The 14892-nt window shown below is 35.4% G+C and overlaps 2 protein-coding genes across 2 annotated transcripts; both read right to left on the bottom strand.

Annotated features, from left to right (window-relative positions):
- Positions 1-250: 250 nt before the first annotated feature.
- HSF4 (heat shock factor 4) lies at positions 251-3022 on the bottom strand. Its single transcript, XM_059600688.2, has 2 exons — positions 2028-3022; positions 251-1271 (listed from the first exon to the last, which is right to left on the bottom strand). The coding sequence occupies exons 1-2, from the start codon at positions 2229-2231 to the stop codon at positions 684-686; spliced, it is 792 nt and encodes a 263-aa protein (XP_059456671.2). The 5' UTR covers positions 2232-3022; the 3' UTR covers positions 251-683.
- A 9240-nt stretch (positions 3023-12262) lies between these two features.
- LOC132186681 (uncharacterized) lies at positions 12263-13451 on the bottom strand. Its single transcript, XM_059600687.2, has 2 exons — positions 12866-13451; positions 12263-12560 (listed from the first exon to the last, which is right to left on the bottom strand). Exons 1-2 carry the CDS (start codon positions 13362-13364, stop codon positions 12478-12480), a joined length of 582 nt encoding a protein of 193 aa, XP_059456670.1. The 5' UTR covers positions 13365-13451; the 3' UTR covers positions 12263-12477.
- Positions 13452-14892: the final 1441 nt, after the last annotated feature.

Here is a 14892-nt window from a genome sequence, read left to right as displayed (position 1 = left end):
TGGCCAAACAATGGGCAAACCTCAAGTTGACGAAGGATGAAGATACTGAATTGGATATTCAAATGGAGGAACTAGACGACGGCATAGCTTGCGGTAAGGCATGTGTTGTTGGAAAATTGGTTTTAGTTAGAGAGATATACCCCCTGATTGTATTCGTCACGCTTTGTTACTTGAGCAATTCGCTCTTGTTTCTTGATAAATAATGAGAAGGTTATTCTTATCAACAAAAAAAAAAATACAAAATACAAAATACAAAATAAAACAAAAATTAGACATAATCATACGAGAAAATGCTGAAGTTATTACAATTTATGCTCATAAAGCTACAGTAACACGATTATATTACATCCAATTCTTGATTAACCTCAAGGTGCACATTGTACACATGGTATGTATTGTGACTGTCAACGGTGAGGGATGGTGGAGACCCATTTGCCTTTGACCTCCACCTTTCACGACAACTACTCTATGACACCTACATTATACAAAGAGAGATTTTTAAAACCACCCATGACCATCCTTATTATACTTTTGCACATAATAAGAAAATTAATAAACCTTACGGTCGCTGTACTTAAAAAGAAGAGGGTGCACCGGACCTTATCCTATGCACCTCATTTGTCTATTTTGTTTCTAACGTGGCGTGCGCTGGTTCGTCAATTGCAAACCTTCATTTCCTTACCCTAGGCCCCACCGAACCCAATTTTCTCATCACGCGCCCTCTTCCTATTACCTTTCAACCAAACACCGAACAGTTTCAAACTCTCCCCGTTTTCTTCAACCCCGTTCTTTTCGTCATCATCATCGTCGCCGTGGGATCCAACCCCACTGGCCCCACAGCTTCCTTGCCGCATCATGCTATTGATCTGATCGGGCCCCACCTTCAGATACCCGGTGAGAAACGCGATCAGCTCGTCGCACTGCCGCTTCGTCCGAGCCAGCTCCGAGCTCAGGTTCTCGTTGTCCCTCTTCAGTTTCTCGTTCTCGTCCGATAAGTCGGCCGCCAGTACCGTGGCAGTGGCCGTCGTTGTCGTCTCCACCGACCCCGGGTTCTTCGAATCCGGGGACGAGGTGGAGGTGGACCCCATGTCATCGCCGGAGTTAGACGCCGACGAGGGACCACCACCGGCGGATTTTCCGCCGGGGGAAACATTTTCGGGCGCCGATGTGACCGTTTTCCGGCGACGGATCTGGGAGAGTAGCTCCTTCTGCTCTCGCCGGAAGTTCTCGTTCGCGAACTCCCATTTGTCCGGCACGATCTTCCGAAAACCCTGGAAAAAATGGAAAATAATAATAACAATTAGTTTCTTGTTTGTAAATTTCCTGTAACCGTCAGATTGGAAAACAGATCGATGGTCAAGGAGTCCACACGTGTTGCATGCAAATCGGATGGCCCAAAAATCCGGCACAAAGATAATTAGGAGTCTAGGACCACGGATTGCATAGGCCTGTACTCCGATTGCATAGGCACAAAGATAATTTCGTTCCAGAAATTTCTTGAATGACAGAGAGTGGGGCCTGTACTCCGATTGTACAGTAGCAGAACCAATATTAATAATTATGCATAAATTGGAAAGACTTCTATAGCCCTCAACTACCCCCATATTTGTGTGCTGTCGAAGGATAATACCGTACTTTTGATTGATATATAAAAAAATACCAGAAAGAAGAAGAAGAAGAAGAAGAAGAAGAAGCAGCTTGAAGTTTCTCCCTAGAATTAATAAAATACTGACTTTTAGCAACGACGTTCTACCTTTCTATATCGTGTCACTCACATGAAAACTATTGAAACTAGAACAGATGAAAGAAAGAGAGATGGAAATGTTCAACTTAATATAGAATATGTTTATATCAAACTCAAATTCAAACCAATCATTTTTGTTTATGAACGATATTGATGCATGTAGAATATATATGATCAAACAAATTAATCTTACACAAACAAGAAAAATGCAATAACCACGAAACAACAATAGGTGTTTGAGAATATTTATACGATGAAATTAATTAAGGAAATGTGAACTTACATAGGTGTTAAGCTGCCGGACGAAGCTTGAGAAATTGTTGTGCTTGAAATAGTTAGGGAGCAAGTCCCTGGCGAAGTCGGCAGTCTTCCACACCACAAAAGTGGAGCCACTTTCACTCCACGATATCACGTCGTCCGTGCTCGGATCATCCACCAACTGAAACGTCTTTGTCAAAAACGGCGCCGGAACAGACCTTTGCGCCATTTCTACCCGATTTACCCCTCACCAACCACCCAAATGACGTTCCTCAGCCCCTCCCCTTATTCACAAAAAGAAGAAAGAAAAATCTAGAAAATTAAGGTACTAAAAGGGATGGTGTATTTTTTTCTGGGGGGGGGGGGGGGGGGGGATTGTAAATTGTTTCTTCAGCAACTAAAAAGCAGGAGAGCGGTCAAGAACTCCCAGCCCCAGCAGTAGAACCCAGAAAGAAAGAAGCGAGAGTGAACACAAGGCTTGCTTCTGCGATGATCAGCTTCCATTGGTCAGCAAGAAAACCAGGTCTCGTGGTTGAGTTGGAAGCACTACCATAACTTCCCGTGGAAACACTGGGGAGGATTCTTTTTCTCGTTTGTTCGGGGAAAGCTACTGTCTTTATAAAGGAAAAGAATTAAGGTCACAGAAAATGATGTGGGTTCTAGAAATCTTGAGAGACGCCAATGAAAGAAAAGAAAGAGGAACCCACAAAGCCCATTTTTGTTTAGTCGTCTTTCAAACGTAAGAGAGGAGAGAGAGAAAGTGAGGAGCGAACAGAGACAAACCACACGCTTTTCTTGGTCTTTATTTTCTCGAGGGAAGCTTCTGAGACGTTTCAAAAGGGAAGATAGATAGGCAGCTTAGCTTGGGTGGGTGATCTGGGATCGGTGCTAATTGGACGCGTGGATTTCACCGCTGCTACTTTTTTTCTAAGAAGAAGAAGTGGCTTGGCGAAGAGGGTAAAGGAGGGGAGAAGGATGCCTCTTCCTTTCCCACCTAACACCTTCCAATTTTCAATTGCTTCTTTTCATCGTTACTTACGCTACATTACATGTAGCCGTAGAATGAGACATTTATATATTTATTTATCTAAAAAATAAATGGATATTTACGAGTCAAACTAGCTAGCATATTCAATTTCTCCCATTTTTCGTTTACCATAGAACATCCATGTGTCCTGTTCGATCATGTGCAAATACATGTTACTTCATGTCCTTTATCTTAATTAAAATAAATACCACCACCAATATTACATACGAGAGAATTTTTACAAAATAATATTTGTTTAAACAAATAAAATTACCAAAAATTTCTATCCGATTGTTTTGAGGATGAAGTTACTAAAAAAAGTCTCTAATAATCTCCTCTTGCCCCTTTTATTTATTTATTTATTTAAATCCTAAAACAAAAACACATGATCGATCATGTCTTCTCATCTTATAAGTATGATCTATTTTAATTTGTATATTTACAAAATAATCTATTGTTTCTCTTGTTGATTTCTTTTTTTGTAAACATCTTCATTTAAAAAAAAAAAAAAAAAATCTAAAATCTACTGCGAGAGGATATTTGAAGGTTAGGCAAATGCAAAGTGGGGTTTATGAAGTTGTTGGCGGAACCTATAGTCAATTAAGCATGATTAGTTGACAGCGTACGAACACCCTGCTTCTGAGAATTTGGAGAATGTAAAATTAACATTGAAGTAATTGACTTTTAATTTGGTGAGGGAGATTGAAATTTAACACCACTCTATCCCACTATAGCATATCATCAACTTCTTACTGAAGAATTAAGGTTGATAGTATCTTCGTAATAGATTTAGAAGTTATGGGAATTAGCATTTAGGGATTTGTGAGAGAAATATAAATGAAAATGTTAAGATCATTTGAATTTGGAAAAATAAAAAGAAATATAGTTTTTCTCTATCTTGAACAAAGAAAAATTATTTTTATGGTGTAGATAGAAAAATGAATAGTCTTAGCTACTTTAGTAGGTTATTAAAGGTCTAGATGCTTTGATAATTAGGCTTAATATCTAGGTTTTAATCTTTCATTGTGCCATACAATCAAGGAAACACAACTTTGGTTGTTCAAATTAAGCATGGAGTTATTGTTAGTTGTTACTTAATTACATTAAAGCTTCATTTGGTTGATTAGAAAAAGCTTCATTTGGTTAATTTTACCCATCTTCCAATATTAATAAGAAAGAAAAAATAAACACAACTTGACGATATAATAGTAAAAATCAATTCTTGGTCTAATAGATTTAGAAGTTATATAGCAATCTACTAAAAATACTTACTCTTTAACTTCTATTTTGTTAACCCGTATGGGTTGGTCTAGTGGGATAGGATAAGGCATAGACCCGCTCATGTTAGGATCCCATTAACTTTCAAATAATTGAGATGCTGACACATTAGCGACCAAGAAAAAGAGGGAGTGCCACATCTAATGTTTGAAAAACTTACTTGTCTCCTTCTTTAAAATATAAAAATATCTTATTTGGCCTCTAAAATTTTAAGAAATTCCCATGCATCACTCGTAAAAATTTTCTTAAATTTTTTTTTAAAAAAAACCCTCAACCCTCCTCCATAAACTTGAGGAAAAGATGTATATATAGTTTCATCAATTCAATCTACAAGTCATTTTTTTCTAAAATAAACTGAAACCTTTACAAGTTTGTATAAACCAAAAGATGTCTTTTTTCTGAGACGCGTTTGATTTTTCTTCGTCCTTCCCGAAACTTCTTCTCTATCTCATGCTTTCTATCATATATCTTATCCGAACTTTTCGAGTCCCAATTGAAAAACTTTCTTGTCTTACTTGAAAACTATTAAAATATCTTATTCGGCCTCTCAAATTTTTATGAAAATTTTTGTGGATTCATCCTGAAAATCTAAACATGCCCTTTAATCTTCTTAATTTTTTTTTTAAAAAAAAAAAACCTCAACCTTCATCCAAAAACTTGATTAAAAAAACATATTGGTTTTTTTTTTTTTTTTTTTTTTTTTTTTTTCTAAAATCCAAAAATTCTAAGTCTTAAAATGTTTTTATAAATCAAACGATAAAACTTTACTTATTCCCTGAACTACAATGCATTTTTCAATATCTTCCTGAACTTTCAAAATTTGTAATATGAAGTTCTGATTTATTAATCTATTTTAATACTTGTATGTTAGAATTATTTTTATTTTATTTATTTATTTTTTTTAAAAAAATTGTTAGAACACGTGGGTTATTTTTTCTTTTTCTTTTTCTTTTTCTTTTTAACGGAATATAGACGGAAGTACTAATTCCGTTTTTATCAATAACATATGTATCATGATACAAATTAAAACCTAGATAAAAAAAAAAAATGGTTAAAACCTAAATACTAAAAAAAAATTATTTAACCCGGTCAAAATCTTACCTTGTAAATTTTTAAAGAAGTAATTTTCTTCATCGTTCCGTCAACTCCTCTCTCTCTCATGCTTTCTGTCTTATTTAAAATTTTCAAAATTGCCTTTCCAATTCTCTTCCCTTCTTTGAGACACGTGTTCGTGAGGTCTTAAAACAGGACATGTGTTTTATATTTCATACGACTGTATACCGAGACGTAAGTTAGAGCTGGACCGTCTGGGTTATTTGTTTTTTTTAAGAAATAATTAGTGTTAATATTTTGTTTATATTTTTTCATCTTATAAATTAATTATTAAATTTGTTTACTTTATCTCATATAAGTTGATGAATTTTATAAATTTAATAGTTGTTCCATTAAATTTATAGGAGATCATTTATCTTCTTTCTCTCGCCACCGCCACGTGAGCATGGGGTGTAAAATATCCGCCCAACACCATCGTTCGGCCATCTCAGGCGACACGGCTTTCGTTTTCTTGGACCTAAAAATATCTTTATTGGTAGCGTGACGTGAAAGAAAGTCTCCCATACATACATGTATCGTGCCAGCACAGATCTTGGAATTTAATCACCCATCATATATTGACTTTCCATCTTTCTCTACATAATATATATTTTTTCTTTGTCAAGTTCTGACTGCGACGGGAATGTGCTTCATGCGTTAGATGTTGAGATTTTAGAGGGCGATTTGTTCTACGATTTTATGCCAACACAAATTTTTAAATAAAATCATATAAAGTATTCTTTTTGAATATGTGTTTTAAAAAATAATACTTAATTAAATAATTTTTTTTTATATCAACTTAAATTTTTAAAATAAATAATAATTTAATATGATATTAAAATCAAAATTTTTAACATCCAACCCCCAGAGTAGACTGTTGGAATGTTTTAAATGACACTGAATTTCTGTTGTTCAAACTTCAAAGGCTGAAAAGCTAGAGGACCATGACCATGAGGGAGCCTACATGTATGAGAAGCCCTTTCAATGTGAAAAGAACGACGCCGTAAGGTTGCCATAACTTGATTTTGTCAATGTTTGCAATGGAAGAGAAGCAGCGTATGTTGACCTTTTCCAATAAATTGAAAATTCAACTTTTATAGTATAATTAAGGTAAATATCAAATTATTTAATCCAAATAAATTGGAAGTGCACGCTACGGTCATTTGTTGGCCGCGTAAAACGCATGGAACTTGCATGCCAAACACTGACCATAATTTTTTATTCTTCTATATAATTAAATACTATTTAACAATAATAACTAGTAGCGAAAATTTAATTATATAAATATCTTCTGTTATTGCTTTGCTTTTTTGAACAATAGCTGACAACAGAAAAAAAATATAGAGAAAAATGTTATTCTGACATATGCCCATTAGTATAATACAGGACTTTTTATAGGTAGGTCAAGAACCTTTATTCTTAATTATTATTGATTTTGTTCGTCCCATTAAGGAGCAAAATCATAAATTTCATAACAACTTTTTGAATTCCATGAGTTATAATAAATTCATTGATATTGTAACGGAAAGATTATAATGAATATAATCGTAACCGAAATTATAATAAATATAATCGTAAATAAATGTAGCATAAAGGCTATACCCCGAAAGAATTTTCTTACAGATAGTACATGCATTTTAGAAGAAGGTCAAATATTAGAGCAAGTATAGTAATTTAATTGAGTATTCAAAAATAATATTGCATAGCTTCTGATTATCACGCGTGATGCATATTAATTGGCGAAGGCGGCTCTTGACCAATCTTCCAAATAAATATAAATGAAAGAATACATTGTTTAATTCATGATATTATGATCGATCACTTCATAGAGTTGTACATATTCGATGATATTAATGAAAGTTTGAAATTTTTATTTAAAACAAAAAAAATGAATTTATTCTTGTTGTTATTATCTGTATGACATTTAATCAATTTGACTTTTTTTTTTTTTTTTTTGAAAAGAAATCTGTCTTTATTGCCAACCACTCTATGTAAAGAACAACAGAGAGTCTAGAGCGGTGAAACACTCTAAGTGTAAAGAGCATAAAGCTCTAGATTTACAATATCAGAAATACAACTAGGGGTTTCCTCAATCCAAGTATGATCGACCATGAATGCCGTTGCTTCCTTTGCTAGTCTATGTGTAGCCTGGTTAGCATCTCTCTTAACATGACAAACCTTCCAAGTGCGAAGAGATCCCAATACTACCTTTGTGTCCTCTAAAATCTATCCAAATGGCATCAGGCTGGTCTCTAGCTCCCCAATAGCTTTGACTACAGTTAAAGAATCTCCTTCTAAAATAATGTCAAGGAACCCCAATTCGCTGCAGAATTCAGCTACCCGAAGAGCCCCCCAAGCCTCCCGAGTACTCGGTTCTTGGATCATCTAAATTACTTCACTTTTTGCTGCACTAACCATTCCATCATGGTCCCTCACAATGACACCAACCCCCATCCTTTTATTCTTAAAATCAAAAGAAACATCCCAATTTACTTTGAAGAGTCCCACCGGTGGAGGAGCCCACTTCTCCTTGAACTCGCTCACCCCAGCCGAAGAACCCTCCTTCATTCCCAAAGATTCGTTAAATTGACTCAAGAGGAGCTCGCCCTCTTGGATCATTTTATTTGGATGCATGAAGTCACCTCCATGAAGTCATTTTATTTAATCAATTTGACTTACACCAATATACTTGACTAATTATAACATGTCTTAAATTAATTACTCCAAACTCGCATTGGTGAAACACAGTTTGATCAAATTAGTGGAAGTCAAATAGTCAACCTCCAAAGGTTAATGGAAGTCATGCTCTCGCACGGTAAGTCGTTTCAGTTTGTCAGATTATATATGATCAACCAAGCTCCATTTGGTAATGCTTTATGGATTTTTTTTATTTTTTTTATTTTTATGTGATATACATGTGAAAATATTTTTACATATTTTGTGTTTAAATAATAAAAATACCACCAATTTTATTGTTCATATTACTAACAATTCAGGCAACAAAATTACGAAAACAGATATTGAGCAGCTCACCTATCTACTTGGACAGATGAATTTGTAAGACAATTCAGACAACAACTTACTAAATATATGGATTATTGGATACTTAATTTGTGTTTTGAAGTGTTTGTTAATAGTTTTGTTTTTTTTTTAAAGAAAAAAACAAAAAAAAAAAAGAAAAAAGAAAAAGAGGAAAACAAAGATTGTAACATGATGTTTTATTGAAAGACGACCACCACAAAGTGAAAAAATGGCGAATTGGGTACGTTTTGGGGTTCATTCCTCTAGCTGCCCCGGAACTCCGATCCTGCAAAGTCAAGTAAATAGATCGCACCCACCACAAACAAGCAACAAAAAGATTAGGTGATAATAAGTTGAAGAATTATAATTATATTTCATGCTGAAGATTAAAAAAAGAAGGGAAAAAAAATGAAAAATAAGAAGAAGAGACTAGTCTTCCACAGTACCATGACGATTGCATATAATTTATCCTTAACGTTTTTTATACCTCCATTTTTTTTTTTCTTGAACAAATTAAAAACTTATTTTAAATCATGTTAAATCACCACTTATTTTAAAAACTTAAATTAATAATAATAAAAAAAAAAACCTAATTAATACTTTGACACATAACCACGATACAATGAGTCGCATGAGACCCATAAGAGCAAATAGGGAAGATAGTCGGAAGCACACAACAATAAAAAAAAAAAAAAAAAAACACCATATAAATAGCATTAATAAATTATTCGTAGTCAAAGATCAATGTATTTTCCTCATTCTTAGATTCTTAGTATACACACATCATCGTTTGTTTAAGCTGGTGGCTATTTTATGGATGCTCATCGTGCCAAAGTTGGCTTTAGATTCCTCCAGCACCTTCTAGAAACGTATAAGGCGGCTCTCCATTAACAGAGTGTCGCATGTCTTTGTTTGAGTGTAGAAGAAACGTCCAAATGCAAAGAGTTAGGAAATCAAAAGAGGTAGATAGTCCCATTAACCTGCTGTGAAGCATATATACATATATATATAACCCAATAATTCACTTACTGACTAATAACTATGACTGCTGCTGAAATGACACAACATAAAAAATATGAAATGAAAACAGTATTTTTGGAAGTGTTGTACTTTTGTTGCCAAAACCACAACCTATGGTTGTAAAATGTAGTGACAAAAGCTTTCTGGGCCCAACAAAATGCAGTCGAATGATTTGAATGCAACATACTGTATGGTTGTAAAATGTGGGGCCAAGTCTTAGGCCCCATCTATTGGGCTATATGATTACAGGCAGTTGCTTAAGCCATTGGGGTACTAGTCACTAGAAGGGGTCCAGTTGGCCCACAAAATGGCCAATACAGGTTGGAAATCTTTGTTCCATGGCCCATCTTGACACCACTAAGAGTCCGTTCCACCAATTTCGAGCGTTTTTAAACTAAATCACAGAAAATATATCTTTTAAGTGGGTGTGTTTTTTTAAAGGCCAAAACAGAATTTTAAATGCTGAATCGTAACTTTATCATACGTTTAATTGTGACTTTAAAAATTATTTTTGTGGTAACTGCATTTTCAAATTGCTATATATCACACAAACGTAAAACAATATCATGGTTTTGATCATTAAGATGAGAAAATACAATAAAAGGCCATGACCAAGAAAAAAACTATAATGTCTTGGGGTCCATGTTGTTACCACTAAAAAAAAGAAGAGAGAGAGTCTCCTGATGAAGCTCCCGATTTGGAAGTTCTCCTAAACAAACACATGCAAGTAACAGTAGCAAGTGTCCCTTAATTAGAGAGCATAAAGTTTGAATTGAAATTCATAGTGGTCTCTAGTAATGATAAGGACCAGGCTTAGTGGTCGATCGGGCCACCTACTTTAATATATATGAGTTGCACACTTCATCCTCATCCACCTAATGCTTTTTGAACATGATAATAATAATAATAATAATATTTAATTTCTTCCATTCCATTATTTTGAGGATACGAACTACCATGTGAACTATTACTTCTTAACGAAGTAAATACAACCTTCTGCTTATTTATTGAAAAAATAAATAAATAAAAAAGTGCATCATGGGCCTTGAGTTTAATAGATCAGTTGTGCCATATGGTAAGGGTATATTGGAATTTCAATGTTACTAAATTACGATTTAATTGATTGACAAAATGTATATGTTATAGCTCCATTCTTTGTTGACATAGTAAAAAAGTAGCCACCCGCTCTTGTGGACCAAGGTTGCATCTTCGAATGTTGAGATTCTTCCCTATTTTCTTATTTCTTTTTCCCACGGTAAATATGATTTTTTTTTTTGAAGCGATCAATATGAAATTCGTTAAAATGGGAAAGAGATAATATTAATAAGTGATGTAATTTTTAAAATTACCATTATATTACATTAAAATTAAATAATAATAATAATTTTAAAAGTCACATCACTATTCAAAATACGAGAGATAAATAAAATTTCCTTCTAAAATTGATCAATACGAAGGGAGAGAAGCATAAAGTTTCATGACAAAAGAAGAGTTGCGGCCTCTTGAATGGGCATTGACTAGTCGAAGTCGAAGGTGTGGAAAACACGTTTATAATGAAGGATCAGCTGACTTCCATTTATGAAGGACGTACAAAACATATAAAATGAACATCCTCAAAATGGGAATAGGATTATATCTAGTTTATTTTGGCCTGGAGAATATCCAGTTCATGGATAAGATTTATTCTTAGAAATCTTAGAGCGATAAATGAGACACTTGTCCCACTAACAAAAAATAATAATAAAATACTATTTCATATTTAAAAAAATATATAAAATAAAATAATAAAATAATAAGGGGTGGCCGAAGCCACCCCATGGCCCTTGGGGGTGGTCGGACCACCCCCAAGGGCCAAATCTAAAAAACAAAAATTTACTTGGCCATTGGGGTGGCCGAACCACCCCCGTTGGGCCTGGAGTGGCTTTGACCACCCCAGACCAGCCACCCTATGGCCTTGGGGGTGGTCGGGCCAAACAAATTTTTTTTATTTGTTCGTTTGGCTTTTGGGGATGACCGGACCACTCCAGACCAGCCTTTTGAGGTGGCTGTAGCCATCCCCAAAGGCCAAATGATTTTTTTTTTTTTTTTAAGATTTGGTCCACCCCCAAGGGCCATGGGGTGGCTTCGGCTACCCCAGACCAGCCACCCCAGCTCACAACTGGGGTGGCCAACTACCTCTTATTTTTTTATTATTTTATTTTTAATATGAAATAATATTTTATTATTATTTTTTGTTATTGTGATAAGTGTCTCATTTGTGGCTCTAAAATTTATAAGAAAAAATCCTATTCATAAATTGGATATTCTGTCATCCAAAATAAACTAAAGAGCATTTGTTCCCTCAAAATTGTTAATTGTCAAATTCATCAACGTAATATTTTTTCTTGAAGATCAATACGTAATTAATTTGCCGGCATCATTGAATGTAATGATGGACACTCAAATGACTTTCCTTCTCACGAAAGAAAATAGGTTCTCCCTTGAAAGGAAAACGAGTTGTATCCATTAAGAAAAGCGATTCTTATTCGAGACCAGAAAAACCTATGCCACCCTTTATATGACAGAGAGATAGAGATAGAGATAGAGAGAGAATGTTGTCGTATTTACATAACCTTAACTTTCCCAAAGCAACCAAAAACTACAGAACCCTATTCAATCTGCAGACACAAATATCCTTTTTTTTCTTGACCTTCCTATTTTAAGAGTACTTTCAGACGTGAAAAATCTACCTAGACCAAGTAAAAGAGAAGACAGGACGTTAACAACACCACCAAATATAACCAATTAAAGTACCAAAAGCCAAAAAAACAAAGGAAGAAAAAAAAGAAAAAGAAAAAGTCAATCCAGTACAAGTTGGTTTTCATATTTAATGGGTTTCGTTCAGATTACTTTAATCTCACTGCTAATAACAAAACCAAGCAAAGTCGGTAGGGGGTGATTGGAATCATGTGAAAGGAGGTCGACATTGATGATCATATGATGTTTGGTTAACTCGGGTTTGGTTCACACATAATTAATCCTGGTCCCAATATCATCATCAGCCCGAACATTGCCGTACCGTACAAGCAACCACCTGAGCCCACTGCTTCAACCTCGTCTTCACCGTCTGTGGATTATCTCCTTCACCAGTTTCCAATTTCCCCAACAAACATGTACACACAAGATTTCAGTTTCATGTATATATATATATATATATATATATATATATATATATATATATATATATATCCAACTATTAACTATATCAGAACATAAAATCTAAATCACTAATTACATGTCACAAATTTTTGGAGTTTTCTCATGAAAATTCAGACCACAGAGTGGAAACAACGAAATTAATCTATTATAAGTTCAAGCATTCATATTTTTAAAACCAAAAAAAAAAAAGGTAGGAAGTTTCACACAAAATCCAAATATATATTTACCTGGGGAGAATATATTGGTGTGGGGGCTGCCGAGGGGAGACGGAGCACTGTCGCACTCGGACGGCGTTGAGGAAGGCGGCGGAGTGGTGTTTGGCTTTGAAACGGTGTCGTTGTACTGCTTGTTGACGGCGTAGTACAAGCCAAGAGCAGGGAGCGTATCAGACAAGCGCTGATCCAGCTCGGGCGATGACGAGTCGTCGAAGCCGAAACCGAGCTCGATGCAGGCCTTGAGCTCGTCGAGGTCCTCGTCCGTCACGCTCTTGCTCCGGCGGTTCTTGCTGTTGCCCTTGCGCCGAAGCCACGCCTCATCGCGGTACGCGTCTGGAGACCACGAGTGCTGCTTGTAAAGCGAAGATATCAGCCGCGGCCGCGGCTGCGGCTGCGGCTGCCCCTCCGATGGCCCTGGCTGTAGCCATGGTAGTGACGGCGATGGCTCGGCGTCGGCTTCGGTGTCAGACATGGGATCGGAGACCTCGAGCACAGCCCCTAGGGTGGGCATGTGCGGAGGCCGGACGACCTCACGCGCTGCGTCTGAGAGCGCTATAGCTTTTGTTTGTTTCTCGGTGAAATGCTTTGGGTTAAATGGGAGGAGACGAATTATTAAGGGGAAGGTGGTGGTGGGTCAATGCGGTGAGGACCTACTGTGGTTGGTCCGCGTCATCATGACCTGTTCTTTGGCTTTTCCTTGAATTTTCTTTAAGTTGTTTTCCTAGAAAGTTAATGTTTGCTTGTAGAGAAAATTTTGGTGGTATAAAAATGATATATTATATTTATACATTTTAATTTGATAGTCCCTTTTTCAATTTTAAATACAGTTGTATCCAATCCAGTATCTCCACTAACTTGTATTAAGGGGTTAGGATGGAGATATGCTGTAATGACTAATTCTCCCACTAAATTAATTCCATAAATAATTAAAATTAACGACTTTTAGGTCATGGGTGACGTTAATTGAATGACCAGCCTTTGAGATTTATTTATTGCTCGACCCAAAAAAAAAAAAAAAAAATCATTTTTTTCTTTTTTTCCCCGAATGGAAAGAAATATACAGAAAATGCTCCGTTTGTTAATCTGGTCTGCAGGCACATCGATCTCCAACTCGAGAAGAACACATGTAATTTTCAAAAGCAACAACAATAACAACAATAATAAGGTTGTTAATTACGAAGTTATTAAGAACAAAATCTGGGTAGAAATTAACGTCAAGTTGGTGACCAACGTGCATATTATGGGTGTCTTGCGAAACAGAAGCCGTAATTGAAGTGACAGAGTAACAACCAGTTCAACTACCAATCTATAATCTCTCCTGCTAGCTAACTGATAATTTCGAAGAGGAGAGTTTTGGAGAATAATAATATCTAATTGAGTCAGAGAAAGAAAGAATAAATATCTTTCAATATATCATCTCATCTGTTTCCTAAGATATTATTATGGCATGGAGTTGTTTTTATTCTTACTTCAGAATCTCCGAGAAACGAGCACAAGAAATCTCATATCAAAAATTTTACACCAATTAATGAGAAGAGAAATGGAATGGGGGATCAACGACTGACTTCATTAATTTGGAAGTTGGCTTTATTGCACTCTAATCTTAATCTTATAGTTATAGTAATTAAGCATATATATGCCGTGTTGATGCTGAGATCCATTTACAATAATAATAATAATATGAGATGATAATGAGCGATGGCGTCACTAGCTACTTCTCTTAATCATCTACTAAAATCCAACATCGCCATTCGCCAATAAGCAAGCCTCTGTAACGGAATTTCAGGTAAGCGAAGACGACCGGATAGGAGAAACGGCGGCTGCTTTTGTTTTATTTCAAAATTATATTTGGAATTTGATTGATGCGTGATTGCCGCGTTATTTCTTTTTTGTTTTTTCAAGGGAAAGAGGGAAAGACATCATTGAGGGACCAACTTTTTTTATTTTTATTTTTAATGTCAAATTGGTTTCCAACTAACTTTTTTAATGCAGTTTATTAAATTAATGTGTATGCAAAGTACATTAATTCGGGTTGCACT

This window comes from Corylus avellana, chromosome 6, assembly GCF_965113065.1.
Source record: "Corylus avellana chromosome 6, dhCorAvel1.hap1.2, whole genome shotgun sequence".
Classification (NCBI taxonomy): domain Eukaryota; kingdom Viridiplantae; phylum Streptophyta; class Magnoliopsida; order Fagales; family Betulaceae; genus Corylus; species Corylus avellana.
The sequence above is the reverse complement of the archived record's forward strand: the minus strand, read 5'-3'. Positions and strand labels throughout refer to the sequence as shown.

Coding starts and splice junctions, on each gene's coding strand:
- HSF4 (XM_059600688.2), bottom strand. CDS start 2,231: ATGGCGCAAAGGTCTGTTCCGGCGCCGTTTTTGACAAAGACGTTTCAG. Junction 1,272..2,027: donor TCCGGCAGCTTAACACCTAT/GTAAGTTCACAT, acceptor CATTTTTTCCAG/GGTTTTCGGAAGATCGTGCC.
- LOC132186681 (XM_059600687.2), bottom strand. CDS start 13,364: ATGCCCACCCTAGGGGCTGTGCTCGAGGTCTCCGATCCCATGTCTGAC. Junction 12,561..12,865: donor CACCAATATATTCTCCCCAG/GTAAATATATAT, acceptor AAACTGGTGAAG/GAGATAATCCACAGACGGTG.